This window comes from Ursus americanus, chromosome 2 (assembly GCF_024610735.1).
Source record: "Ursus americanus isolate L20-20 chromosome 2, mUrsAme1.1.p, whole genome shotgun sequence".
NCBI lineage: Eukaryota > Metazoa > Chordata > Mammalia > Carnivora > Ursidae > Ursus > Ursus americanus.
In genome coordinates, this window is record NC_142128.1 from 22,822,007 (window position 1) to 22,848,923 (window position 26,917).

Below are 26,917 nucleotides of genomic sequence, written 5' to 3' on the forward strand. Positions count from 1 at the left end.
TCTGCCAAAGTGCCACGTTGGGCCCGGCTGGAGCGTGAAGAGCCGGCTCAGGGCGCCGGCCGGGGCGCTCGTGCCGGGGCTCCGGCCGTTGCGGCCGTTGGGCGGTTCGAGGCGGGTCGGGAAGCCGGTCCGCGACGTGCGGTGCGGGCCGCCCCGCGGCGGCGGCGGGGAGCAGTTCTGGTCAGGAGGCGCGGCGGAGCTTGGGCGGCGTCGCGTCCCGCCGGAGGGCGGCTCTGGCTGAGGGCGGAGGAGCCGGTGGAGCGCCCGGGGCAGCGGCTGAGGCGGGACGGCGGCGGCGGCGGCCGCTGCCCCCGGAGGAGCCGGTCGAGATGTTGGCGGAAAACCTAGTGGAGGAGTTTGAGATGAAGGAGGACGAGCCGTGGTACGACCACCAGGACCTCCAGCAAGGTGAGGGCGCGGTCGCCGCCCCCCCCCCCCCCGCCTCGGGCGGGCGGCCGGCCTGGGCTGGATGACTCCCGAGCGCGAAACCGTTAAAAAGTTGCTCTTGCCGGCGGCCAGCGGACGCCAGGTGCGGGAAGGTCCGGCGCTCACCTGGTTTGGGCACCGGCCGCGCGCCCAGCCCGTCGGGAGGCCGCTTCTGCGCAGTGACCCTCGCTATCCCTGCGTGTGGGCCGGGCACCGTTTAGGTGGTTGAATCCTCCTCGTATTCTTTGGAGGCGCAGGACGGCCCCTTCCCGGCTTGCACCCCGCGGCCTCGGCGCCTCCGGGGGAGCCCCCCCTCCCCGCCCGCACCGAGTGGGAGCTGCTACAGGTGGTAGGGGTAGCAGCGTTGTGTGGCAAGAACCGTGCCGGGCCCACCCACCTCACCCGCTCCATCCATTCCTCGGAGAGGAACTTCTCCTGTCCCCATTTCCCAGATGAGGAAAGCGAGGCTAAAACGGCCAAACGACTTCGCTCGAGTCAAGTATGGGGGCAAGCCTTTTTGAACACACACAGAGCGAGGAGTCGTAGCCACTGTCCAGGCCTTATCTCTCCTTTATCACCGGTTTACAGCTTCTTCAGTCGGGTGTTAGAAAGTTGAAAAAAAAAAAAATTTTTTTTTTTTTTTTTTATTTTACGTAGTTCACTAGATGCCAAGTGAAAGTGACTTGAGGCACTTCTGCCTCTCCCACTTCTTGCAGTTTGCGCTCTAGCTTTTAGTGAAAAACAGGCATTCAGATCCTGGCCTGCCTTGAATTTCTTGCCCAAGGTGTCTCCGGAGAGAAATCTTAGAGCAGCCTTCAGTTTGGAGCCAGTGCCCCCACCTTGTTTTGCGCCTTAATAGAGGGAATTTGCATTTGGGGAACGCTTTTTGTGGGTTCTTAACATTGGTGCTCATTTAGTCCTCCCATCCAGTTATGGACGTAGTGTAGATACTGTTATTGGGAGAGCTAGGATTTCCACTCCAAACTTCAGAGCCAACTTTCTTAGCCACTATACTGAACACTTTTTAGGATTTTTTTTCAGCCATCTTCGGTCTCTGCAATTCTGTAAAATCAACTTTTTCAGCTTTAAGCTTGCACTGAAAATTAACATCTCACTTAGTTGAATATTAAATGACCATGATGTTGGTTCATGGTAATCATTGAACTTGGGTGTGGGGGAAGGACGTAGGCTTGAATGACTTATTTGTTTGCCTTTTCTAAGTACAAGCAACTCTTTTGGGGAAAGGTGATTTTTGATATGTCGTGGATAGTCACTTGAATCAAAGTGGTTCACAGTTTCGCTTAAATAGCCCAAGCTGTTGAGTGGCTGCAGTGTAGTATTTGCCATCATGTGTTCTCAATGTCCACAAGGCAAATTTGTCTTACATTTTAACAAACCTGTTTTCAAAATTCCCCATAAGGATTGATGGCCTAGTTTGATACTTCTCCAGGATTAATGAGGCAACCACTGCACAATTGCAGTATTTCCCTACAATAAATGAAGCAGTTTGTATAATCAAAGCTAAATATCTTTCTTTAGCAAGCATAGATCTGTGCAGGATCCCCCCCCCCTTCTTTTTAAATCTAACAAACTTAGCACATAATAGAAGCTCAGTTTTAATATTTGTTGAACTGAGTCGCTCACCCAGAATTACTGTTTTCATGGCTCTCTTCCATCAGGTGCTTTAGTCCACACTGCTCTTCCACCCTGCGGCAAGTTGTTAAGAATAACCAGTTGTAAGATTTCAGTCTATGGGAAACAAATGCCACATGTTGGCATTACATGTGGAACTCTTTAACCTCTGATCAAAATAAGCCATCAGATGTTCAAGTTTAAGGAAACCTTAATGAGCACAGGTCTGAATCTCCTTAATGTCAATTTGCATTTGGAATTTGTTCTCTCCTTTTCAAAAGACTTTTACATCTGTTATCACAATGGACTTTGACATAACCCTGTATATCATAACCAAGTGCGTAGGGTAGGAATAGATGTGAAATTCCAGCAATCATAACTTGTGAATATGGCCTGTAGAAGAATGAAGTCTGCACTGTGAATAAAAGGATATCTTTGTCCCAATTTTTTAAAATGGTATGTTAAAGAACACTTAAAGTTCTAATGAATTTTTGACTGTGTTAATTTCTGAAAAACTTATTATTGAGTCTGTGCCAGGTATCCATCTAGGCACTGGGGTCATGGTGCCTATCCACAAGATAAGGGTAGATAGGATAGGATCCTATTCCTGGAGTTGACAGTCTACGAATCTGTTTACTGGTGAAGCCTGGGGGTTTTGCCTCTTGGTATGTGCCCAACTACAGTGCCTGGCACATGGTAGGCCCTCAGTAGATATTTGGTGCTGAATACAGTTTGGGAGCGAGTCTGTCCTGTTAAACAGATTGATGAGCACATCTAATGGGATTTTATCAAGTGCAGACATCTGTTCTTTTTTTTTTTTTTTTTTTTTAACATCCTCACTATTTACTGAGCAAGGCTTGTTTGGAGAGAGCTGCTAAAACTTTTTAAGATCCTGTTCTCAGTCATTAAACTACAAACTTGTTTCCTTTAGCAATAGAAGCATTATTTAAGTAAATAGACCATAACAAAGTTTGCTGGAGAATTTTTTAAAATTAAAATTGCTGAAAAATTCTAACCTCGGAAGGCTGTGGTCCACCATTTATACCTTGTTAGAAACATGTAGACCTTGTGCAGGCAGAAGGAGAAAACCCTTTGCTTTTACAGAACACTTTGATAAAGAGACTGTCTTTTGTCAGAGAGCTGAGTTGGCGCAGTAAGAATACTGACAATGATCTCTATGGGTAAGATCCTTTCTGGGACAGCAGGAGCCGTCTGTGCAGGTAATGATGGTGCTTGCTTTGAAATGTGCCCCTGAGAACAAGGTGGAAAGACTTCAGAGACTGAGTTTTCTTTTAGTCCAGCTGCTATTGTAATTGTCATTTGGTGAGCTGTGCAAGCTTAGAATAAGGTTTCAAGTTCCTACTATATGGATCAGCAAATGAAATCATAGTTTAAAGGAACCCTCAGATTTCTGTTTCTTTATATGATGAGTACATTTTCCATGTGTCCAACTAATTTGCTGAATCATTGTTGAAGAGTCATTAAAACTGGCACCATCATTTTTCTTGATGTTTATATTCAGATCTTTTGCTTTCCCAATTATAGTAACGTTGGCAACAGGAGTTACACAGAAGCATCATGAAATGACGCATTTGATTTTGTAATAGGAAAAGCTTGCAGCCTTAATGTTGTTGAATTACTGCTGCAGACTACAGCTAACATGGGAATGTGTTGTCCTCATAGTTTGTGAAAACTGAAGTAAAACAAAAATATAATAGCAGTGGAATTTAAAAGTTTCAGAATTCCAGAAAAAAGGATCCTTTAAAAAAAAATCACTGAGCTGCCAGAGCTAATCTTTTGCTTTGGCATAGGGCTGAGCAGAGTACCTGTTTAAAGCTTACAGTTTACGCTGTTGAAGTTGATTATTTTCACTTGCAAAGATTAATTAGTGAAAACATTAAACATATGAAGGTATTGGTAGGTTGTAATTCTCAAGCCTCCAGTAAATGTGTGGTATTTTTAGCCTAGCTCAGTTCAATAGGATTTAGAAAAGACAACCTCTTAATGAAAATCCTTATTGTAAAATAGAGATGATCAGGTGTATAAGGCTTCAAAACTATATTGTTTCCTTTCTTTTTGTGCCTTAATTAAAAATATAAAGGACGTTGAGCATTCTCCCATTTCCCCCACTAATTATTTAGAAACTCTTCTTGGGCTTACTGCCAGCTTTTAGCTCCTTTTGGTTATGGAAGCCAGATGCTACACAACAGGAAGTGAATTTTTTTTAAGACCAAAAAAAGACCCTTGTCTTTAAACTAACAGATGAAGTAATATCCTATTATGCAGTGCAACTTCACAGATACTTACTTGTAGTGGGGCTTGTTTTGCCAGAATTCTATCCTAAACTTCTATGAAATATTTAGGAGATTGAGACTTCAGGTTACTGAACCAGGTTGGGGCTTTGTTTAACTGGAAATAAGGCTTGAGATAAGGACAAGTCTCAAATTCTTTTCTGCTTGCTATTTACTGGAACAGTGCTGTGCTTGGCATCTCTTCCTGCAGCAGCCAGCGCAGGAAAGCTGCCCCTGGCTGTGTATTAAATAGTAGATAGTTTCATAACTGAATCAAAGTAGTTGAAGATGGTCTGAAGTTAGTCTTGAGTCTGGAAGAAGGTTTGGCTCAGGTTTTGATCACTAGTTAAGAACACCTTTGGTGAGTCTCTGGTCCTTCCCAGTGAGGAATTACCACCTTACAACAGGCCAGGAGAGGTTTAAGTAATGTTTAGGTAATGTTTATATGCTTTGTCTTAAATAAGCATAGTGGCTTCTGTGTGGGGCTATGTATACACATTACATGTCCTATGAGTACCAAATAATTATTTCTGGAGCATCTGCATAGTTCCTTTTGCATTTGATGAAAGCAGGATATTAACTTGCCTGGGATTGTGTGTGCTTTCACTGGCAGAGCAGGCAATAAAATAAAAGCCAAGTAGCTCAACTCTGATTTCTCATTGCCATCTATAAGAACAAGTGAAAAGATAAGTACCTCAAAGGGAAATTTACTTCCTACCTGAAACAAAGAGGTATGCAGACCTCCCAGTGTAAAGATGGCATACTCCCAGTACTCCCAGTATGATGACGGTGAAGTTAGAACCTGTTGACAGTAGTTTCTGTTTTGCTGTGACTCACCATGTAGATTTGGTCAGGTCAGTTAGCATCTTTGTGCTTCACATTGTCTCATTTGAAAATCCAGGCTAAATACCCTGAAAAGATAAATATCTCTTAAATGCTTTGAGCTGTTTGTTAAGGTTCTATGCCTTGTGAATAGAAGATGTTATTTCATAGACTTGTTATCTGAAGTCTTAAGTACATTAATAGATGTTGTTAATATTTAAATCATGAGAGAATGTATTTAACTCCTGTCTACCAACATAAATACCGATTTAATTATAAATAGGTGTAAGGTGTTTCAAAATGAGCTGGAGTGGTGTGTGCTGGTTTTGAGGCTTTGTTTTTTCCTAATGAGGGAAAACTAACTAAGTAGAATACTAATTATGCACTCTAATGGACAGGACCAGGTAACAAAAATTGTGGCTTTTCTTTTACCACTTTCTCTAGGTTAAGTTTTAATGTCGATAGTAATGAATAAACACAAAACCTTATTTGTCAACCTCTAAAAATTAAGATTAAAGAGCACATGTAGTGAGGCTCCTTGTTTTCATGTATGACATGAACCAAATGTATGACATTAACCAAAATGACTTTCCATTATACTTAGAATAAAATTAAAATATTCTTTACCATGGGCTAAAATCTTGCATGTTCTGATTGCTGCCCATCCTCCAGCTTCATCTCTTCCCCCTCTCCCCCTCATGCTTTTGTCACACTGGCTTTTTGTCAGGTTGTAGACTATACCAAGTTCTTTCCTATTGCAGTGCCTCTGTCTGGCTTTTTTATATGGTGAGATCCTCATTCCTCAAGCCTCAGCTAAAATGTCCCCTCAGACTTTCCTTGTGACTTCCCTGTCTAAAATAAATCCTTAATTCATTATCACCAAATCTGTTTTTTTCTTTCTCACACATCACATTTAATTGGTTGATAAATTCTTTTTAGCTCTGCTTTTAACTGTATCCAGATTCCTACCTCTTCTCTCCGTCTCTGCCAGTATAGTCCAAGCCACCATCATCTCTCACCCAGATGATTGCAGCATCCTCCTGTCACCCTGCTTCCATCTTTGTCTCTTGCAGTCTGTTTACACAGCAGCCACTCATCCTGTCAAAAGCTTTCATTGGGTTCCATTTCACTGAGAGTAAAAGCCAAAATCTTGACCTTCGTAGGCCCTACACAAGCTGGCTGGGCAACCTTAGAGCTCCTCTGACTTATCACTGTCTCTGCCCCCCATACACACTTTGCTTTGGCCTCATTGGCCTTCTCATTTGCTCCAGTCACACTTCCTCCTAGAGCCTTTGTACTTGTTTTGTCTCTGCCTGGAATGCTGGTCCTCTAGATTGATCTACAGGGTCATTTATTCAGCTTCATGAGGGCAGGGAATTTTTTTTAGCTAAGTTCACTCTTATATACCTAGTGTCTGGTATTAATGTATACATGCATTTATGAATGAAAAGTGTTCATCACATTGGCAAGTTTATTTACTTACTTGCTGTCTGGCTTTTCGCATTAGTCTCGAAGTGTCAGGATGACAGGAACTTCATCCATTTTATCCACCATTCTATAGCTAAAGCTTAATAGCATAATGCCTAGCAATAAAAACATTAATTTGTGAATCAGTGCATACTAATACTACTTCACTTTGTTTGCAACATAGTTTCTGAAGTCCTCTGTTATATAGTATTTCATTTGATTTTCACAGTCTTACATTGACGGGACTGTCTTCTGTCTAGACAAAAATACTAAGTGTAGAGACCTTTAAAGTCACCATACTGAAAGTGTTAACCTGGTAAATGGTAGCCACAACTGGACCTCAGCCCTTCCTACTCAGTTCAGTGTATTTCTCACTATGTTAAAGGGCCTCCCATGAAACTTACTATGCAGGTAAGTGTTTCTGTTACTATGTTAGAACTAGTGTCCTTTTTTGTATCATTAAATTTTTATTTCTAGGGTATTGGGTATAATACAAACAAATCCTGTCTTATGTACATATATGCCTAAGAAGAGAGAGAGTGGAAAAATAGGTTCAAAATAGAAAGATAGTTTTGTGCTAAACCAAAGTATAAGCTATTGACATGTAGTTTAAAAACTGTCTCTGCACTGCCTATCTGGCTTGCTCATCTTGGAGGGACACGAAGAGAAGTAGAAAAAAAACGAGAGACATGGTGCAGTGTTCTTATTACTGGTGTATTTTTCCCTTTTTTGACTTAATTTTTAGTCTCCTTAGGAGCCCAGGATCGGTACCACAAACTTCACTTTAATAGTTGAATTCACAGCAGCCAGATTTTATGGGAATTCTAGAGACTATTGAAAGATCTACCTATACTTTGGCTCAAAGGTCCCCAGAAAAAAAGTAGACAATGAGGATATAAGTAAGTCCAGTCCATGAGCAAATAATTATGTTAGACATCACCATGATGAATGATCATTTCTGAACTAATGAGTACATCTCCATGAAGTAGATCACTGTTCTTCAGTCTTACAAATAAGGGTACATAAGAGCACGCATTACCTGGTAGAGGGACCCAGTTCAACTGAATTTTAAGTAGAACTCGGGTTTCTTTCTGTGCCATTCCACCTTCCATTGGGATCTGACTTAAACTTTGTGTGTTGGGTTAGGTCTTGATTCTTATTTTAACGACTGGGTTATATACAATGTTGAAGTGAGATCATTTGCATTATCCTAAGATTCACTTGTTGTGCTAGATCTCCAACTTGCTGCTGAACTTGGGAAGACATTACTGGATCGGAACACAGAGTTGGAGGATTCTCTTCAGCAGATGTATACAACCAATCAGGAGCAGTTACAGGAAATTGAGGTAATTTACTCATTAAGAGAGTTACACTTTGAGTTGTGGCATGTTGCTGCTATTGACCAATCATATTCTGCTAAAATAGTACTTTCAAAGAATCATTGGAGAGGGTGGGGAGGTTGATTTCTATTTTCTTTATGCTCTCACAACATACGTCTGATGAAAGAAATTTCTCTCTTCACCTTGGTGAAGTGTACTAGAAGTAAATGGTCGGTATTTACCAGTATGTGAAGTACAATAAAGATGTGAATATTATACTTCATTTTTTACTTTTTTCTTTTAAATGAATTATGCAATATTTCAGATAGGCCGAATGGTGTAAGAGAATAATACAATGAACACCTGTGTACCCACCACCCACCTTAAGAAAAAACTACCCACACTGTTGAGGCTCCCTCCTTGTTTGCATTCCCTTTCCCAACCACTGCCAATCACCATCTTAAATTTGGGTTTAGATGGAAAATTTTTTAAATTGTAATACCTGATTTCATAATGTGTTTAAACTTCTTGTGCCATTCAGAGAATGAATCAGGGATACCTGGCAGACTCAGTGGGTAGAGCATACAACTCTTGATCTTAGGGTCTTAAGTTCAAGCCCTATGTTATGTTAGAGTTTACTTTAAAAAAAAAATCATAAAATGGATATTTCTTTCTCCTTGGTATGATCTTAATTTATTTCACTTTTGGTAGATTTTTTTTTTTAAATTAAAAGAGTGCTTTTCCACTTAGTTTAACTAAAATGAGATATTAGATTAAGGCATTAAAATGCAAGATGCTGGGGCAACTGGGTGGCTCAGTCTTTAGACGTTCGATTCTTGATTTTGGCTCAGGTTATGATATCAGGGTTGTGAGATTGAGCCCCAAGAGGCTCCTCGCTCAACACGGAGTCTGCTTGAGGTTCTCTCTCCCCCTTTCCATCTCCATCTGCCCCTCCCTGACACTCATACGTGTGTTCTCTCTCTCAAATAAAATCTTTTAAAAAATAAAATGCAAGGTACTTGCATAAAATACAAGATATTGTAAATGATCCCATTCAAGTAGTCCAGTTATGTGTAGGCCACCTGACTGTAAAGATGATAATTTTGGGGAGCACCTGTCTGGCTCAGTCTGTGGAGCCTGTGGCTCTTGATCTTGGGATTGTGGGTTTGAGTCCTATGTTGAGTGTACAGATTATTTTAAAATATTTACGAAAATAAAGATGATGATTTTGGATATTAACCCGACAGTTGTCCCATTAGAATACTTTTCTCCATGCTCTACCCACACACACACACCCCAAAAAAGCTTTGCACTTAAATTACAATTCCTTCCCCTCAAATTGGTACATTAGAAACAGGACACTTGTGTCTCTGTGCACAAAAAATATAAAAGACCTTAGAACAGTGATCAGAATTTACTGAGTGGGGCACCTGGGTGGCTCAGTCAGTTAAGCCTCCCAACTCTTAATTTTGGCTCAGGTTATGATATCAGGGTTGTGAGATCGAGCCCTGCATTGGGCTCTGTGGTGGGCAGGAGCCTGCTTAAGTTTCTCTCTCCCTCTGCCTTTCCTCACCCACCCTAAAAAAAATTTAAAAATAAGGCAAATTCATAATCCCACTATCCTTAATTTTACATAGTAGCCATAATTAAGATTTGTGTAGGCAGTAGATCCTCTCCTTTATCAGGATCTATGAATATAGCCAATGATGTAACTGGCTCTGTGGGAAATATACTTTTATAATTTTAGGATGGTGTATCTTATAATATTAAGGTCATCAGCAACCGTTTTTAGCACATTTTATATCAAAAGAGCATAGAACATGCCATACCCAGAATTGAATGTACAGTTTGCCAGAAACCTAAAAATGCAGAAAAACTGGGCATTTTTAAAACTGTTAAAACTAGCCAAGTGTCATACATGGTCAAGAAATTCATACCTGCTTTGTGTCATAGACTTTGCTTTACAACTCATCAGAAGATTTCAAAGAGCAGTCCTAGGGCATATACATGACGACTATCTTATACCGTCAGATACATCTATTTGTATTTCGGTAGAAACATAGTCGTTGGCGCCTGGGTGGCTCAGTTGGATAAGTGGCTGCCTTTTGCTCGGGTCATGATCTCAAGGTCCTAAGATCAAGTCCCGCATTGCGCTCCCTGCTCAGCGGGGAGCCTGTTTCTCCCTCTACCCTCCCCCACCCCCCCCTTGTGATCTCTCTCTCAAATAAATAGATAAAATCTTAAGAAAAAAAAAAGAAACATAGTCTTAATACACTGTATTGATGTTTTCTGTCAAATCACTGTAACTGAATACTATAGCTGATACTTATTTTAGAATATCTCCTAAATATAGATGAAAAAAGTACAAATATTTGCATACATAAGAGAATGATGCCTATTTGTTGCCACAGGAGATCACAAACATAATTGCTTTATGCTCTAAGTTACTTATTTTCTACCTTTTTCCCCCCTGTGGTATTAAGGATAATTAAATAGTGAAGACAGATTGTTGACATTCTGAAAAAAGAATCCACAGATCTTTGAGATTCTCTAAATCTACGAATGGCAGGGGCACTTGGGTGGCTCAGTCCGTTAAGCATCTGCCTTCGCCTCAGGTCATGATCCTGGAGTCCTGGAATCGAGCCCTGCATTGGGCTTCCTGCTGAGAGGGGAGTCTGCTTCTCTCTTTCTCTCTAACCCTCTCCCCTCTTGTGCACTCACTCTCTCTCTCAAATAAAATCTTTAAAAAATTAGGGCGCCTGGGTGGCTCAGTACGTTAGGCGGCTGCCTTCAGCTCAGCTCATGATCTCAGTGTCCTGGGATCGAGCCTCACATCAGGCTTCCTGCTTAGCAGGGAGCCTGCTTCTCTCTCTCCCTCTGCCTGCCGCTCTGCCTACTTGTGCTCTCGATCTCTCTGTCAAATAAATAAATAAAATCTTAATAAATAAATAAATAAATAATTAAATCTACAAATAACACTATACCATCTATTGTCTTCTGTAAGATGTTGCAAAGTATAATGGAAATGAAGTATCCAGTTCAGATATTAATGATTAAATATAAATTTAAAATATATGTATAAGCCATTCAAATAAATTTAGCCTGGAATATTCTGGAACCATTTTCATGAATCTCTTGTTTCCATAATAGAACATGCAGTCCCCTAGTTCATAGATCCAAGCATTTCAGCATTCAACATTTTACTCTTAATCCAAAGCTGTGTTTTGACTGAGACAACACTTTCATAGATTTCTTCTCTGCCATTGTAGTTGGCTTTCTTTTTTATAAGTCACTTTATGAAAGTCCATGAGGATGGGACAAAATAGGGTGATGAAATGGCAGTGCTGGTTAAGCCTGCTTACCAGGCAGAGGAAACCCCCCCCACCCCCTGCCAAACTGGCTTTATTATCTGCTCAGGTCATATCTGTTTCTGTGCAGACTTACAAGTCATAACATAGACTTCCAATAGTCTAAAACAAGGAAAGCTTGATGCTCTTATGAAAGGAAGCAGGCAGCCAAAGAGACTAATTCCCTACTAAAAGGTGACCCTTGCATTATGTGCTGCTTATCATTGCAACCTTCAGGAACCCACTAAGTTTTGTAAGGGCTCTTTCTTTAATTCAAAACTTAGGTCAGTTTTTTTCTCTTTTTAAGTAAACTTCTTATTGAAATATGCATACAGAAAAAAAGCACAAATCCTAAATATATAGTTGAATGAGTCTTCATAAAGTAAATATACTGATGCAACCAACAGCCAGATAAGAAATGAGAACATTATCAGCTCTGCCAGTCGTCCCTCCCACTAACCAGTATTCTAACATCTAGATTAGTTTAGCCTGTTTGAACTTTACCTCTTGTACAAGTTTTAAACTAAATTTTCAGAATGTTTATTGGACTTTTCCTGACTAGAAAAGTAATACATGATTATTTTTTAAAAGGTAGAAAAAGACATAGTTGAAAACCAGAGTCAGCCCTTTATCCTACCACCCAGAAAAATTTGAGATGAGACAATCCAGAAGACTGGTACTGGAACAAACTACTGAAAGTGGATAAACAATTGTGTAGAACTGGTGAAAATACTAGGATAAAATACCCCAAACTGTAACATGTTATAGATATTATAGAAATAGACAACCAAGAAACTGTCAAGGGTATTTTGTAAGTAGAACTACAAGTGTACTTTCAAAGACTCTGAGTGAGTTTCAAATAATCCTCATAAAAATTGATCAGTATTTTTTTAGTGACTTTTCTAAAGATTTTATTTGTTTGAGAGAGAGTGTGCGTGCACACAGAGAGAGGGAGAAGCAGGCTCCCCGCTGAGCAGGGAGCACGATATGGGGGCTCGATCCCAGGACCCTGAGATCATGACCCCAGCAGAACGCAGACGCTTAACAGACTGAGCCACCCAGGTGCCCCTTAGTAATTGTTTTTAATGTAAAAAAAAAAAAAAAAAAAACTATTGAAAGCAGTGATTGGCTTCAGAGATGCCTATAGCCTGTGTGACTTTTATTCAGTGTTAATCTGAACATCTAATTTTTCAAGTTTCCAGAGCAAGTTTTTCTCTCCTGGGTGAGGAGGGAGGAGAGAAGCTTTGGAGTATAATGAGATCTGACACCATCAGACATAATTGGATTCTCTTAAAGATTCCTGCAGTCGTGTAAGCAAGGCTACAGCCTTACGTTCTTGTTGCATATCTGCTTAGAAACCTGCATTATTCCCAAGGACTTGTCACTACCACTCAAAGTAGTCTTGCCTTCAGGATATCCCTTGTTTCAAGAGCTTATGTCTTCCTTGGAAATTTTAAAGCATTTTATGCTTCCTTTACTACATTTATCAATATTCTATATATTTATTGATTTGTTCTAGCCCCCCCCAACCCCCACCTATTTCCCATTGCAATGTTGAAGGTTGTTGGTGTGTTTATCCATGGTCTTTCACACATAGTAGATCATCAATAAATACTTGTTGAAATCAGTATCCTTTTTTTTTTTTTTTTTGTAAGTAGATACTGTGCCCAACATGGGACTTAAACTCATGACCCTGAGATGTGAGAGTCACCTACTTTACTAACTGAGCCAACCAGGCACCCCTTGAAATCAGTATCTTAAGAGAGGAACAGATAAACAATTTGCAAAGCACTTCTAGTGATTCCTAAACTGGGGGTTTCCACCTCTGGAGATTTTTTAAGGTGACCGAAGGAGCTCTGGCTTCAGCATTAAAACATTCAGGTTTAAGTCCTCGATTCTATGGCAAATAGCTAGAGACTTTAAGCATGTGAATTACCTCTCAAAACCATGTTTGCTCCGCTGTTTAATGGTGATAAGAATGCTTGTACTACATTGGCACAGGGTTGTTCTGAGGAGATGAGGTTATGTAAGTGTATGTATTTTGGGCAGTATAAATTGTTGCACAGTTTATCTGTGTTGTAAGAATTTTAGTAATGAAAGAGTCTTAATTCAGAAAAAAAAATAAATCCTTTTCAATTACTGGAAAATTGGTCTTAAAAACAAGCCAAACTTCTAATAGTGTGATTATATTATAGGTGGTTTTTATTTTCATATTCATGCCCTTTTTTCCCCCCTTATATTTCCTACAGGAAAAGTAAAATATTTTAATCAGGGAAAAGAGGTTTTTCAAAGGTAATAGGAAATATTTCTTCAGTATTGTAGAGGGTCATTTTGATACTAAATTCAGAGGATTTGGGTGGTAAGCCTTAATAAAAGGATAATCCCAACACGGCCTAAAAGCCAAATTTCCATTCCATTCCTTACGTGTTTTTAGTAGGGGTTGTGTCTGTCTTTTCTTGCGTTCCAGGTCAGGGTTCTGCAATTACAGATAGGTGTTAATATAATCTTGCTGGCTTTTCTTTTTTAAAGGTTTGTCTCCGTTGTTAAGGTGACCTATTTATAGCTTTTGTGCATAACCTGAACCTTGAACTCCTGGTCTAGGTGGCATTCTATGCAAATTCCAAGACACGTGTGTGATAACTCATGGAACTTAAACTTTGATATTCTTGCCTATAAAGTTGACATTTTTGCCTGTGTTTTTGCTACTCTTGTGTTCCCCTCCCCATGTTTTGCTTAAATGTCTCCCTTTCTGCTGTTGACTATGACAGATGCTTTTGTACTTGAGCAGTTTTTGGCACTTGAATTTTGGGATCTTGGCAGTCCTGTCGGATTCATTTGAGGCTGTGTATCAAAGATTCTGAATGGAGAAAACCAGAACATTAAAAGCATATCTGTGCCTTTAAATGAAGGGTAGAAAATCAGCTAACCCATTTCCTTCTAGATTCAGAAAAAATTAGATAAATACTAATTTGAGACTTTGGAAGCCAAGCGTTAAAGCAGTGTCTGACCACATAGAGTTCTGATTCTCTGGCCCTATAATCACTACTTGCTGAGAGAGCTAATAATTTTCCTTTTAAGTTGCTGACCAAGTTAGTGAGACTTCTTTATTAGGTAACCTATTACAGATTCTTGGAGGAGTAAGGCTTTTCTGATTAGTTTTGATTTAATAATAATATTAAACTCCTGTCATGTGAAAACAAGCTCCCTGCCATTCTTTAGATTGTCCTTAAAGCTAAGTCTTCTAAGACCAAAGCATCACAAGCTCTTCATAAATGGTTTTTCATTGTGTTTTTATTACAGGTTTATATATCAAACGAGGGGGACTTACTGTAGTTTTTTTTTTTTTTAATACACTAGTCCTCCCCACCCCCCCAGTCTGTGGTTACACTTTCCGCAATTTCAGTTATGTGGTCAGCCCCCATCCAGAAGCAGATGATTCTCCTGTCGAATGGTCAGAAGGTCCCTGGTAGCCTCATACAGTGTCACAGGGCCTGCGACACTGACCTTATCTCATCACGTGGTGTTTTATCATCTCACGGCATCGTAAGAAGTGTAGGTACAGCACAATGAGATCTTTTGAGAGAGACCACATTCACATAAATTTTATTACAGCATATTGCTATAATCGTTCTATTTTATTATTAATTTCTTGCTGTACCAAATTTATAAATTAAACTTTATCATAGGTATGTATGTAGGTATGTATGTGTAGGGGAAAAAACATAGTCGTATATTTAGGGTTCAGTGCTATCCAGTTTCAGGCACCTACCGGGGGTCTTGGAATGTATCCCCAGTGGATAAGGGGAGACTACTGTAGCCTCTTTGTACTTTATTTGCATATTTACTTGTTTCCTTTATATTGGCCACAACTCTAATTTGAACATTATATCTTTAAAAGGGGGCAACAGGGCGAGTGGGTGGCTCAGTAGGCTAAGCGTCTCTCTTTGGCTCAGGTCATGATCCCAGGGTCCTGGAATTGAGCCCCCACATCAGGCTCCCTGCTCAGTGGGGAGCCTGCTTCTCCCTCTCCCTCTGACTCTACTCCCCCTGCTTATTCTATCTCTGTCAAATAAAATCTTTAAGATAAATGGGGCAACAACCACATAATAAATAGCTAGTAGGAATTATAAATGTCTTTCAGATTACTGGGAAGTATTTGTGCCATGGGAATAAATACAGAGAAGTCTATAAATGGGGCAAGAGGGGAGGGAATTAGTGGCTATTAAGACCTTTTCCCAAGAGGGTTATAACCAAAGCCCTTCTTAGAATCTTTCAATTAAGTCTCAACATTTCAGCAGTTTTAGTTGTGGTATAGTGCACAATAAGCTGTTGTGAATAGAAGTCTAGAAATTGCCATTTGGGGGCACCTGGCTGGCTCACTTGGTGGAGCATGTGACTCTTAATCTCAGGGTCATGAGTTCAAGTGCCACATTGGAGGTGAAGCCTACTTAAAGAAACTGCCATTTAGCCAGTATTTTTTGAATCCCTACTTGTGTCGGGAATTGTGCTAAATTGACTAGAGAGAGAAGAGGCTTCCCTTTGCAAGGAGGGTTAGAAAGACTGGACACTAAAAGTAAGCACTTTGGTTGCTAATTGTTTTGAAGAAAATTGATAAGGTGCCTTGGGAGGAGTGCTACTTGAGACAGGGTGGTCTGGAAAGGCTTCTGAAGAGGTTATGTTTGAACAGAGGCCTAAAGGACATTGGAGTTCTTTTTTTTTTTTTTTTTTTTTTAAGATTTTATTTATTTGACAGAGATAGAGACAGCCAGCGAGAGAGGGAACACAAGCAGGGGGAGTGGGAGAGGAAGAAGCAGGCTCCCAGCAGAGGAGCCCGATGTGGGACTCGATCCCGGAACGCTGGGATCACGCCCTGAGCCGAAGGCAGACGCTTTAACGACTGCGCTACCCAGGCGCCCCAGGACATTGGAGTTCTTAACCATTTTTGTGCCACAGATCCCTTCGGCTGTCTGGTGAGGTCTGTTTTGATTCTCTTAAAATATATAGAATAAAAGGGAATCTGTAATATTGAAATGCCTATCAAAATAATGAAAAAATAAATGTGATATGGTAATATGTTTTGTTATTAATACATTAAATACCAAGATCCTAATTGTCAGTCTAAAAACTGTAAATTCAAATAGTGATGAGTGTAACCAATAAGTCAAGATTTCTGCAACCACTATCATGCTGATATGAAAATACCTGTGATTTCTATTGGTGATGAAGTCCTAGGTACCCCGTCATACTACTGATGATTGTTGCCTCCATTCAAAATCAAAGGAAGTGCTAAATGTCAGAAGTTAGAGAAAATGAAGATGTAACTTCTCCCTCATCCAAATTCACAGATGCTCTCAGTTCTGTCTGTGGACCCCCGGTTAAGAACTGCTGGTTTAGATGGAACCAGCCAGGAAAAACACATCCCTGAAAGGAAGGGGGAGCTTGCTTAGATTAGAGTGAGGCAACTCCACAATTTTGAGGTAAAGGTACGCTGAGTGTGAAATAAGGATGAATCAGTAGCTCTCCAGTGAAGCTGGAAGAGCCACTTAAGAGATGGTTGGGAAAATATTAATTTACACTGAAATACAAATAGATGATAGTAAGGGATTATTGGGATTCTTTTAGGTATGATTAAAACTGTAGTTCAAATGAAAAGTCTTTTCTCTTAGAAATATGTGAATATGTATATTTGACTCAAGATGTCTTGGCTTTGGTTTAAAATGATTGGAGATGAGAAGAAAAGTAGAGATGCAAAAAGATTGATAATTGTTAAAACGGATGATGGATAGAAGAGGGCTCATTAAACCATTTTTTCCCATTTATGTGTTTGAAATTATCCATAATAAAAAATTAAAAATGTAGATAAAATTAGTCATCTGTAAAGAGTCCGTACTTGGGTAGACTGAGGAAGCAGCACACAAGGTCAAGACAGCTAATGCGTTACTGTGGGGAAGTGTGACTGTAAGAACATATGAAGTGGAGCTGGGAAAGAAGGCTGCTGGGACAGTTATGGTATCGCTTCATCTTAGTTGAAGAGCTGCAACTAAAGTCAAGTCTTAAGGAGGGAAACGGTAACCATTAAGCTTAAGAATCATTGTTGATCCAAGTGAATGTTGAGGTCTCCTGGACCCAAGAGAAAGACATTAGTTTGGGGGAGGAGAGACTTCCAGGATTTTCTATGTCCGAGATCAACATTTCTCTGATAAGTGTGATCCATGGACGACGTGTACTGACATCACCTGGGGTTTTTGCTGAAAATGCAGAGTGCTGGCTCTGCCCCAGTCTCATTGACTCAGAATTTTAGAAGAAAGGGGCCCAGGTTCCTATAGTTTAATAAAGCCCCCAGATGAATCTTAGCACACTCATGTTCTTGAACTGTAACTGTAGGTAAGATGACAATAGCTGCCTCTCACTGAGCAGTTTTACCATATGCCCATGCCATGCTGAACCCTTCACACACTTGAACCTTAAAGCAAACCCTGGTGAGGTAGGTGATGAGGAAATTTCACCTGAGAAAAATTAAGCTACTTGCCAAAGGTCACCTGGTTAGAAGTGGTGAAGCAGAACTTCAAACCAAATTCCAACCCCAGAGCCTGTGCTTTTAGCTACTGCTGCCTCCCACCAGGCTCTTTTCTCTGATCCTGTGCCCACCAAAAGTCTTCTGTGGGAATTGACCTCTCACCTGCCTTCTACGAGGCAGATGTATCCTACAGAGGATGTGAATATTCCGGTCACTGGGCAGAGACAGCTTCTGTTGTAAATTAATAATTAGTGTCTGGTCTAAGCATTAGCCTTTTTTCAAGTCATTGTGAATCAGTCCCAAAGAATACCTAAGACCTATACTTGATATAAAAGTAGCTTGTGAAATTTCTGTACCTATTGTATGTATTCCTGTATTCTAAACCTTTGTTCCTAAGGGATCGAACACATTCCCATTAGTGACAGGAACCTGCTATGACATTGCTAGCCAGAGGGCAGCATTAAGGACCTACTCCTAGGAGAAACTGATGGGTGTTGAGGGAGTGAAGAATAAACACAAGATTTTATAGGGACTGTGGTTGGTGTGTGCTCACTTACCTTATTTAATACTTTAAGTCCTACAAGATAGGTTAGTCATTGATCCACAACCCCTTATTTTCAATTCTGAACCCAAAAGGCTCTGTAAAACAAGATTATTTTTTTCTTAAGCTTGCAGCAAATTCAGTTAGTAGCAAAACCTACCTGAACTGATGATGTAAGGCTGTTTATAATCCTTATTCACACTTTTCAATGCAGAAATATTAATGCTCAATTACAGGGTGCTGCCCATACCTCACTGAGGATGTTATAAAGTTTATCGTGTGTGTGTGCCATGTTGTCTCTCTCAAATTTAAAGAATTTTCCATGGGGCGCCTGGGTGGCACAGTGGTTAAGCGTCTGCCTTCGGCCCAGGGCGTGATCCCGGTGTTGTGGGATCGAGCCCCACATCAGGCTCCTCCGCTATGAGCCTGCTTCTTCCTCTCCCACTCCCCCTGCTTGTGTTCCCTCTCTCGCTGGCTGTCTCTATCTCTGTCGAGTAAATAAATAAAATCTTTAAAAAAAAAAATTTAAAGAATTTTCCAAAAACATTTTTGGCTCCAAGAGTTCCAGATGAGAAAGTTGAAGTTATGAGAGTTAAGTGTTTTCTCAACACATTGCTACCAAGATATATAACTAGATTTTTAAAAAGATCATATAAGCTTTTTTTCAACTCTGCCACATTGTCATTTAAAGAGCCTACTGAAAATCATTTAGCACATTAGCTTTGTGAATACAGTTGTACAGTTGACCGTTGACAACACAGGTTTGAACTATGTGGGTCCACTTACACAAGGATTTTTTTCTGATACAGAGCAGTAGTGTAAATATATTTTCTCTTCCTTGTGATTTTTTTTTTTAACATTTATTAGAGCGCGCGTGCGAGCAAGCACTAGTGGGGGAGGGGCAGAGGGAGAGGGAGAAGCAGACTCCCCACTGAGCAACGAGCCTGATTTGTGGGGTAGGGGGGTGATCCCAAGAGCCTGGGATTATGACCTGAGCCAAAGGCAGACGCTTAACCCACTGAGCCACCAAGGTGCCCCTCATGATTTTCTTAACATTTTCTTTTGTCTAGCTTACTTTGTCAGAATATGGCATGTAATTCATATAAACATACAAAATGTGTTAACTGTTTATGTTATCAGTAAGGCTTCCAGTCAATAGTAGGCTGTTAAAGTGTTGGAGGAGTCAAAAGTTCTACGTGGATTTTCAACTGTGCGGGAGTTGGTGCCCCCAACCCCATGTTGTTCAAGGATCAACTGTACAGTTGTATAAAAAGCCCCAAGAAAAGTGTTGGGGTTTTTTGAAGATTTATTTATTTGCGAGAGAGCAAGTGGGAGGGGCAGAGGAGGAGAGAGAATCCCAAGCCAACTCTGCGCTGAGTGTGGAGCCCAGTGCAGGGCCCAGTCTCATGACCTGAGGTCACGACCTGAGCTGAAACCAAGAGTCAGATGCTTAACTGACTGAGCTACCCAGGTACCCAAGACATGACTTTAAAAACACTTTTCTTGGGGCACCTGGGTGGCCCAGTCGGTTAAGTGTCTGACTCTTGGTTTTGGCTCAGGTCGTGACCTCAGGGTCATGAGAATGGGCCCTACATTGGGCTCCACACTCAGCACAGTCTGCTTAAGACCCTCTCTCCTTCTGCCCCTCCCCTGTGTGTGTGCGTGCTCTCAAATAAATAAATCTTAAAAAATAAATGTCATGTCTTGGGGCACCTGGGTGGCTCAGTTGGTTAAATGTCCGACCCTTCAGGTCTTGATCTTAGGTTTGTGAGTTCAAGCCCCACGTTGGGCTCTGCACTGGGCATGGAGCCTCGATAGATAGATAGATAGATAGATAGATAGATAGATAGATAGATAGATAGATAGATAGAGAAGGAAGGAAGGGAAGGAAGGAAGGAAGAAAAGAAAGAAAAGAAAGAAAGAATTTAAAGCCATGTCTTTGGTCTATTACCATCATTGGTGATACTTTGAACCCACCTTCTTTTTCTCTTTCTAGTTGTGCTCCAGAGAAATATTATGAATATTTCACTTGAAATATATACTGTGTTTGTCTTCTGGTAGAGTTGAGTAGGAGGGGAAATCAATGTAATTTAACACTGAGGCATGAAGACTGATTATTCCCTTTTATCCTTGGCCATTTAGAAAGCAATCTGGCAAATTTCTCATGAATAAGGAGGATTATGGTGATAACACCCTCACAGTATTAAAAATAACAAGAGTCTTTGAATCATAGTAAGCCGAATATCTCTTTCTGGTTAAATTAATGTTATTTTCCCTATTTTTTGGTCCAGAATGGCTCATTTGGAGAAAAAAATTGGACTTTTTTCCAAGTAAAAAGTCATCTAAAATTCTCTACTTTAGGCTTTCCTATTTCTGTAAAACATGGTATTTTTGCTTAAACATCAATCATGTGTTCCATTGCTTTTTCTCTTGTGGAATTGTCAGTCTCACTTTAGATTTTCTTGTTGAATATTAATTTTATGCATGTCTTGTGCTTTGCAAGAGTCAACCAGCCTCATGATACATAGGATGTTGGTAAGCATTAAGGAAAGCAAACATATAAAGGATGGCCTGTACTTATTTCCTATAGGCAAGTACTTTAATTGGGATTTAAAGTTTTTCTTTACATAAAATAAACCTCTGGTATTGTGGTATAATGAAAATCATGTATTTGATCTTCGTCTCTAGTTCCTGACACAGAGCTTCTAAAACACTTGGAATTTCCTGAGTGAAAGGATGGGAACTTGTTGCCAGAAGGAGCACAACCATGTTATTAGAGGGTTAGAACCATCAGTCCAGGGCGCCTGGGTAGCGCAGTCGTTAAGCGTCTGCCTTCGGCTCAGGGCGTGATCCCGGCTTACCGGGATCGAGTCCCACATCGGGCTCCTCCGCTATGAGCCTGCTTCTTCCTCTCCCACTCCCCCTGCTTGTGTTCCCTCTCTCGATGGCTGTCTCTCTGTCACATAAATAAATAAAATCTCTAAAAAAAAAAAAAAAAAAAAAAAAAAAAAAAGAACCATCAGTCCAACCCTCAACCTCTGGGGGGAGGGGACGGGGCTGGAGATTGAGTTCAGTCACCATGGCCAGTGATTTCGTCAATCGTGTGTATGCAGTGAAGCTTCACTAAAATCTTGAAACAAGGAGCACATCGATATGCTGGGAGGGTGCTACGTCTGGAGAGGGCGTGGAAACTCTGCACTATTCTCCACCCCAATACTCGGCCCTGTGCATCTCTCCCATGTGGCTCTTCCTGAGTGGTTAAATCTTTTTAATAAAGCAGTCAGTGTAAGGAAAGTGATTTCCTGAGTTCTGTGAGCTATTGTAGTGAATTACTGAACCTGAGGGGAGATTGCGGAAACCTTCCAATTTACAGCTGGTTGGTCAGAAGTACAGGTGGTCTCTGGGTCGTGCAGCTGGTGTCTGAGGTGGGACAGTAGCCTGGGACTGAGCCCTTCTAACCTGTGGGCTGACTACAGGTAGGGAGTGTCAGAATTGAATTGTAGGGTACCCAGTTGGTGTCGGAGAATGAGAGAGTGGGTGTTAGAATGCTGCAGGTATTTTGTCTGTTTAATGTATAACCTGGTCACAATCATTTTCTCTTACAGTATCTGACCAAGCAGGTGGAGCTTCTACGGCAGATGAATGAACAGCATGCAAAGGTTTATGAGCAATTAGATGTCACAGCAAGGGAACTGGAAGAAACAAATCAAAAGCTAGTTGCTGACAGCAAGGCCTCACAGCAAAAGATTCTGAGGTAAATTTTCTAGAATCCATTGAGGAAGCCCTAGGGGGAAGTCATTTAGTATAAACTAGAAGAGAATGTGGCTGTAGTGGGTTTGGGTCAGTATGGGGTATGGTTTAATTTAATTCTTTATGGAGAATAGAGATTAAATAGAAGTCCTTTCCAATTAAGAAAGCCCAGTTTGAGTGGCTGGCAACTAATCTCTCCTCACTGCTTATGCCCTTAATTTAATATGACAAGCAACAAATGGCTTCTGTCTGTTCCTCACAGTCTGACCGAAACAATCGAATGCCTACAAACCAACATTGATCACCTCCAGAGCCAAGTGGAGGAGTTGAAGTCATCTGGCCAAGGAAGAAGGAGCCAGGGGAGATGTGACCAGGAGAAATCGGCACCCAGCTTCTCATGTCTGAAAGAGCTGTATGACCTCCGCCAGTAAGAGCCTGCCCTTCTGTGGCACTGATGAGCAGGGGAGCGTCTCATGTCCGCAACACATCCTGGACTCCAGTAGATTAAAAGTACCCTTTTAAGAAATGCCACTTGGCAATGAGACTACCAGTGGTTTGAGCAAAACCACTTAAACGTACACATACAACTGATAGAGTTCTTGGGTATTAGTAATTCTGCAAAAACTTATTTTTGAAAGTCTTGGGAGTATTCGTTTCAGTGCTTTTCATGTGTTAAGTCTTTAAGGTGCAGTACTTCTGATAGACTGCAGGTTCGGGGGTTGTATTTCACATTAGAGTAGAAAAAAATCGAAATTTCAATAAAACAAATTTTTTGCCTACAGAAATGCCTTTATAATTTAGAGTTAAGAGACTGAATATTTAAGAACTACTACTTGAGCACCTATTATATGACAGGTGCTATGCCAGACATGAGGAGTGGTGAGCAAAATAAGCCCAGTTCCTGCCTTCATACTTCCAGTCTCAGGGAGAGGCAGATATAAACATCACACAAATAAGCACAGTTGAAATTTGCCTAGGACTTTGCACAGGAGAGCTACTGGCTTCTGCATTTGGTGGCTGTCAACCTGGACTGTTCATCAAGTCGCTTTGGAATTTTTCAAACACCAATACCAATGAGTCTGTCAGGCCTAAATCAGGATCTCTGGGTGCAGGTAAAAAGCTGCCCAGGTGATTCTGGTATGCAGCTAAGGTTAAGAACCACTGAGCCATTCTAATTTTCCTTGACAGGCATCAGTCATAACTCGGCTTTGAGAATGGGTGTTCTGTAGTACTTTTATTTATTTATTTGTTTATTTTTAAAGATTTTGTCAGCACAAGCAGGGGGAGCAGCAGGCAGAGGGAGAAGCAGGCTCCCCACTGAGCAAGGAGCCCAACGTGGGGCTCAGACACTTAACTGAATGAGCCACCCAGGCGTCCCTCTGTAGTACTTTTAATGGTTAAAAGAATAGTCACAAAAATTATGTTTTCTTACATGTGTTTAGAATAGGCAAAAAAATTGATCACTGTCACAGTTCCTCAAAAATACTGAGTTGAAAACAAAAATCAATCTCCCTGTTTTCATTCCCAGTTGACCCAGTTACATTTTTTTGGTAATATATTCTTTCACCGTTTTTCTCCTAGACACTTTGTGTATGATCATGTGTTTGCCGAGAAGATCACTTCCTTGCAAAGTCAGCAAAGCCCTGATGAAGAAGAAAATGAGCATTTGAAGAAAACAGTGACGATGTTGCAGGCGCAGCTGAGCCTGGAGCGGCAGAAGCGGGTGACTATGGAGGAGGAATATGGGCTTGTGCTCAAGGAGAACAGTGACCTGGAACAGCAGCTGGGAGCCACAGACGCCTACCGAGCGCGGGCGCTGGAATTGGAGGCCGAGGTGGCGGAGATGCGGCAGATGCTGCAGTCGGAGCATCCTTTTGTGAATGGGGTCGAGAAGCTGGTGCCGGACTCTCTGTTCATCCCTTTCAAGGAACACAGCCAGAGCCTTCTGGAGGAGCTGTTGCTGCCTGTGCCGGAGGCCCACCGAAAGCCGCTCAAGCGCAGCAGCAGCGAGACGGTGCTAAGCAGCTTGGCGGGGGGGGACATCGTGAGGGGCCACGAGGAGACCTGCATTCGGAGGGCCAGGGCTGTGAAGCAGAGGGGCATCTCCCTTCTGCATGAAGTGGACACTCAGTACAGCGCCCTGAAGGTGAAGTATGAGGAGCTGCTGAAGAAGTGCCAGCAGGAGGAGGACTCCCTGTCCCACAAGGCGGTGCAGACCTCCAGGGCTCTAGCCAAAGACCTGGCCGCGACGAATGTGCAGCCTGAGCCTGGCACCAGCAGCTGGGAGCCAGCCTCTGTTACCCCAGAGCCCGTCAGTTCCCCTACCACCACGACACCTCCGGAATACAAAGCGCTCTTTAAGGAGATCTTTAGTTGCATCAAGAAAACTAAGCAGGAAATAGATGAACAGAGAACAAAATACCGATCGCTGTCCTCTCATTCCTAATTCAGCCTCCAGCTCTACTACTAATTTGTCTATTTCGTTTCACCCTTCTCTCACACTCCGACAAGTGTTTGTAAACCCCACAGCCCGATATCGCTCATGACGTTTGCCTCGTCGGTTTGCTTATTTAGCAGCTGCGAACAGCAGCAGGCGAAGAAGGTGGCTGCTGGTGTCAGTTCTATAATCCAGTTCCATTTAAGCTCCTCAGGAAATCCCATGACAACCTGGCCTCTGGCTGGTGCGCTGATTAGGTTGTGATTCCTTGAAAAGCCCCAGAACCAGTGGAGGGATAGATCCATGCTCCTGAGGGAAGTAGGCCTGGAGTTACTCTAGTGTATAGTAGATAGTGTATGGGATACAGGGGCAAAAGGGCAGAGTTGAAACAGAACTAAGGCAACTCCTACTGCCTCCTTGTTTCTCAGAACTATAGAAGTCAGATGGCTTCCAAACTGAAGTAGCTTTCACATACTGTTGGATACTGTGAATTCATTAAGAAGAATGTCCAGGAGAAAGCAGGGGTCTAATCCAAAATAAATGGCATTAACAGATACTCCAAGCCTTGAGTTTTGTTACATCTGCTACCAGTGGAGCTGAGACTGACAAGTGATCATAATGCATCTAAATCCAACCGATACCAGACTGAAAGGCAAGCTCTGGTTTGACCAAAGTCAGCTTTTAGCATAGGCCCTAGAGGGCCTCCCCCCCACCGCCCCGTTCCTTCAGATGTATGTTTGTACTCAAAGCTGTAGTGGTTGGCATAGGTAAATATGTAAATCGTTCTTCAAGTCAAACTAAAGAAGCAAGATCAAGCCGCTCGCTCCTACTGTGTTGTCCGAGCTGGCTAAGCGGACAGCCACAAGCTGCCCTTGCTCAGTTCCCGTGGTTCCTAGAAATGTTGTTGACTTGCTGCAGAAATTGCTGCCTGCTACTTTACTAAACAGTATTGTTCTGTGGGAATCTACTCATCTCACTTGTATACTTCTAATTTAAAACTATTTAAAAGAACTGAAGTTCCAGTTATTGTATATATTTTTCTAAAAACCAAATAAAACTACCTATGAAAATGAACAAATGGATGACTTGCTAATTCTAAGCTGAAGCCCTTTTACTGTTGTAACCAACTTGCCATTTTTTTCTTCCAACAGATAGCTGAGATTTGATCATGATTTATTTCTATTTTTCCCCATTCTTTGGGATTCTCATGTTAATGTGTTCATTGGAATAACTATATGACTGAAACATACTTTCAAATGTATATACTTTATATATCAATGTTCACTATTTTAGAAATGTCAGACCTGGTTCTGAATTAATAGCATTTGACTCAAAACATTTGGTCATTCAATAATAGGAAAGACACTTCACAGTATTTAAATATTAAAATGAGCACTGAATCTAAATTTTGCTTTCATTTTGTGAAACAGTACGAAGAGTTTGTAAGGGAAGTCATCTTGTTGTCCCTGACCTCCTAGCTCCTCCCCAGGATCAACTACTTACCAGTTTCTTGTATATTCTTCCAAAATATTCTGTGCATACGTTTAGTACATGAGTATGTTCCCATCAGCCTGTTTTCTTCAAGTGTATACACCACCAGCTGCCGTCACTATAGTTTCCGTTTTCACCGAACTGTGTATCTTGGAAACATTTACCTATCTGACCGTTTACATTCTTTACAATAGTATTACATCCATGATAGAAACTCTTCATGTACCTTTAACCAATGGGTACAGTTGAGGAAAGAAGGTGGCTGCTGATGTCTGCTCTATAATCCAGTTCTGTTTAACCTCAGGAAATTCCACGACAGACTGTCCTCTGGCTGGCACGCTGATGTGTGTGTGTATATATATCACATATCACATACATATCCATATATAAGAATCCATTTAAGTAGTCCCTGTATCTTTGGACATTAATGATTTAGAAGATAAATCATTAGAAATGAAGTAAAAAAGAGCATTTTGCTATTACCATCTTCTAGTTTACTGATCCCCCAGCTCCCATCCCCCACCAATATAGGAGGATGCCCAGTTCTCACACCCATGCCAGTAAACTTTCTGACCCTTACCAAACTAAGGGAAGAAAAGTGGGGTTTCCTTGTAGTTTAAATTTCATTTATTGAGTATTTTATAATCTGTTAAAAGGCCATTGTCTTTTGCCTATTTTTTTTTTTTTTTTTAACATTTTATTTTTCAGCACAAGCAGGGGTAGTGGCAGGCAGAGGGAGAAGCAGGCTCCCCACCAAGCATGGAGCCCAATGTAAGTATTGAAATCAGGAAGTACGAGTCCTCCAGCTTTTGTTTTTGTTTTTGTTTTGAGATTGTGTTGGCTATTCAGTGTCCCTTGAGATTCCATATGAATTTTA

The 26,917-nt window shown here is 41.2% G+C and overlaps 1 protein-coding gene across 1 annotated transcript; it reads left to right on the forward strand.

Annotated features, from left to right (window-relative positions):
• CDR2 (cerebellar degeneration related protein 2) lies at positions 1-26,681 on the forward strand. The gene is made up of 5 exons (XM_045776441.2): positions 1-408; positions 7,872-7,984; positions 21,968-22,116; positions 22,375-22,539; positions 23,694-26,681. Exons 1-5 carry the CDS (start codon positions 330-332, stop codon positions 24,556-24,558), a joined length of 1,371 nt encoding a protein of 456 aa, XP_045632397.2. The 5' UTR covers positions 1-329; the 3' UTR covers positions 24,559-26,681.
• Positions 26,682-26,917: the final 236 nt, after the last annotated feature.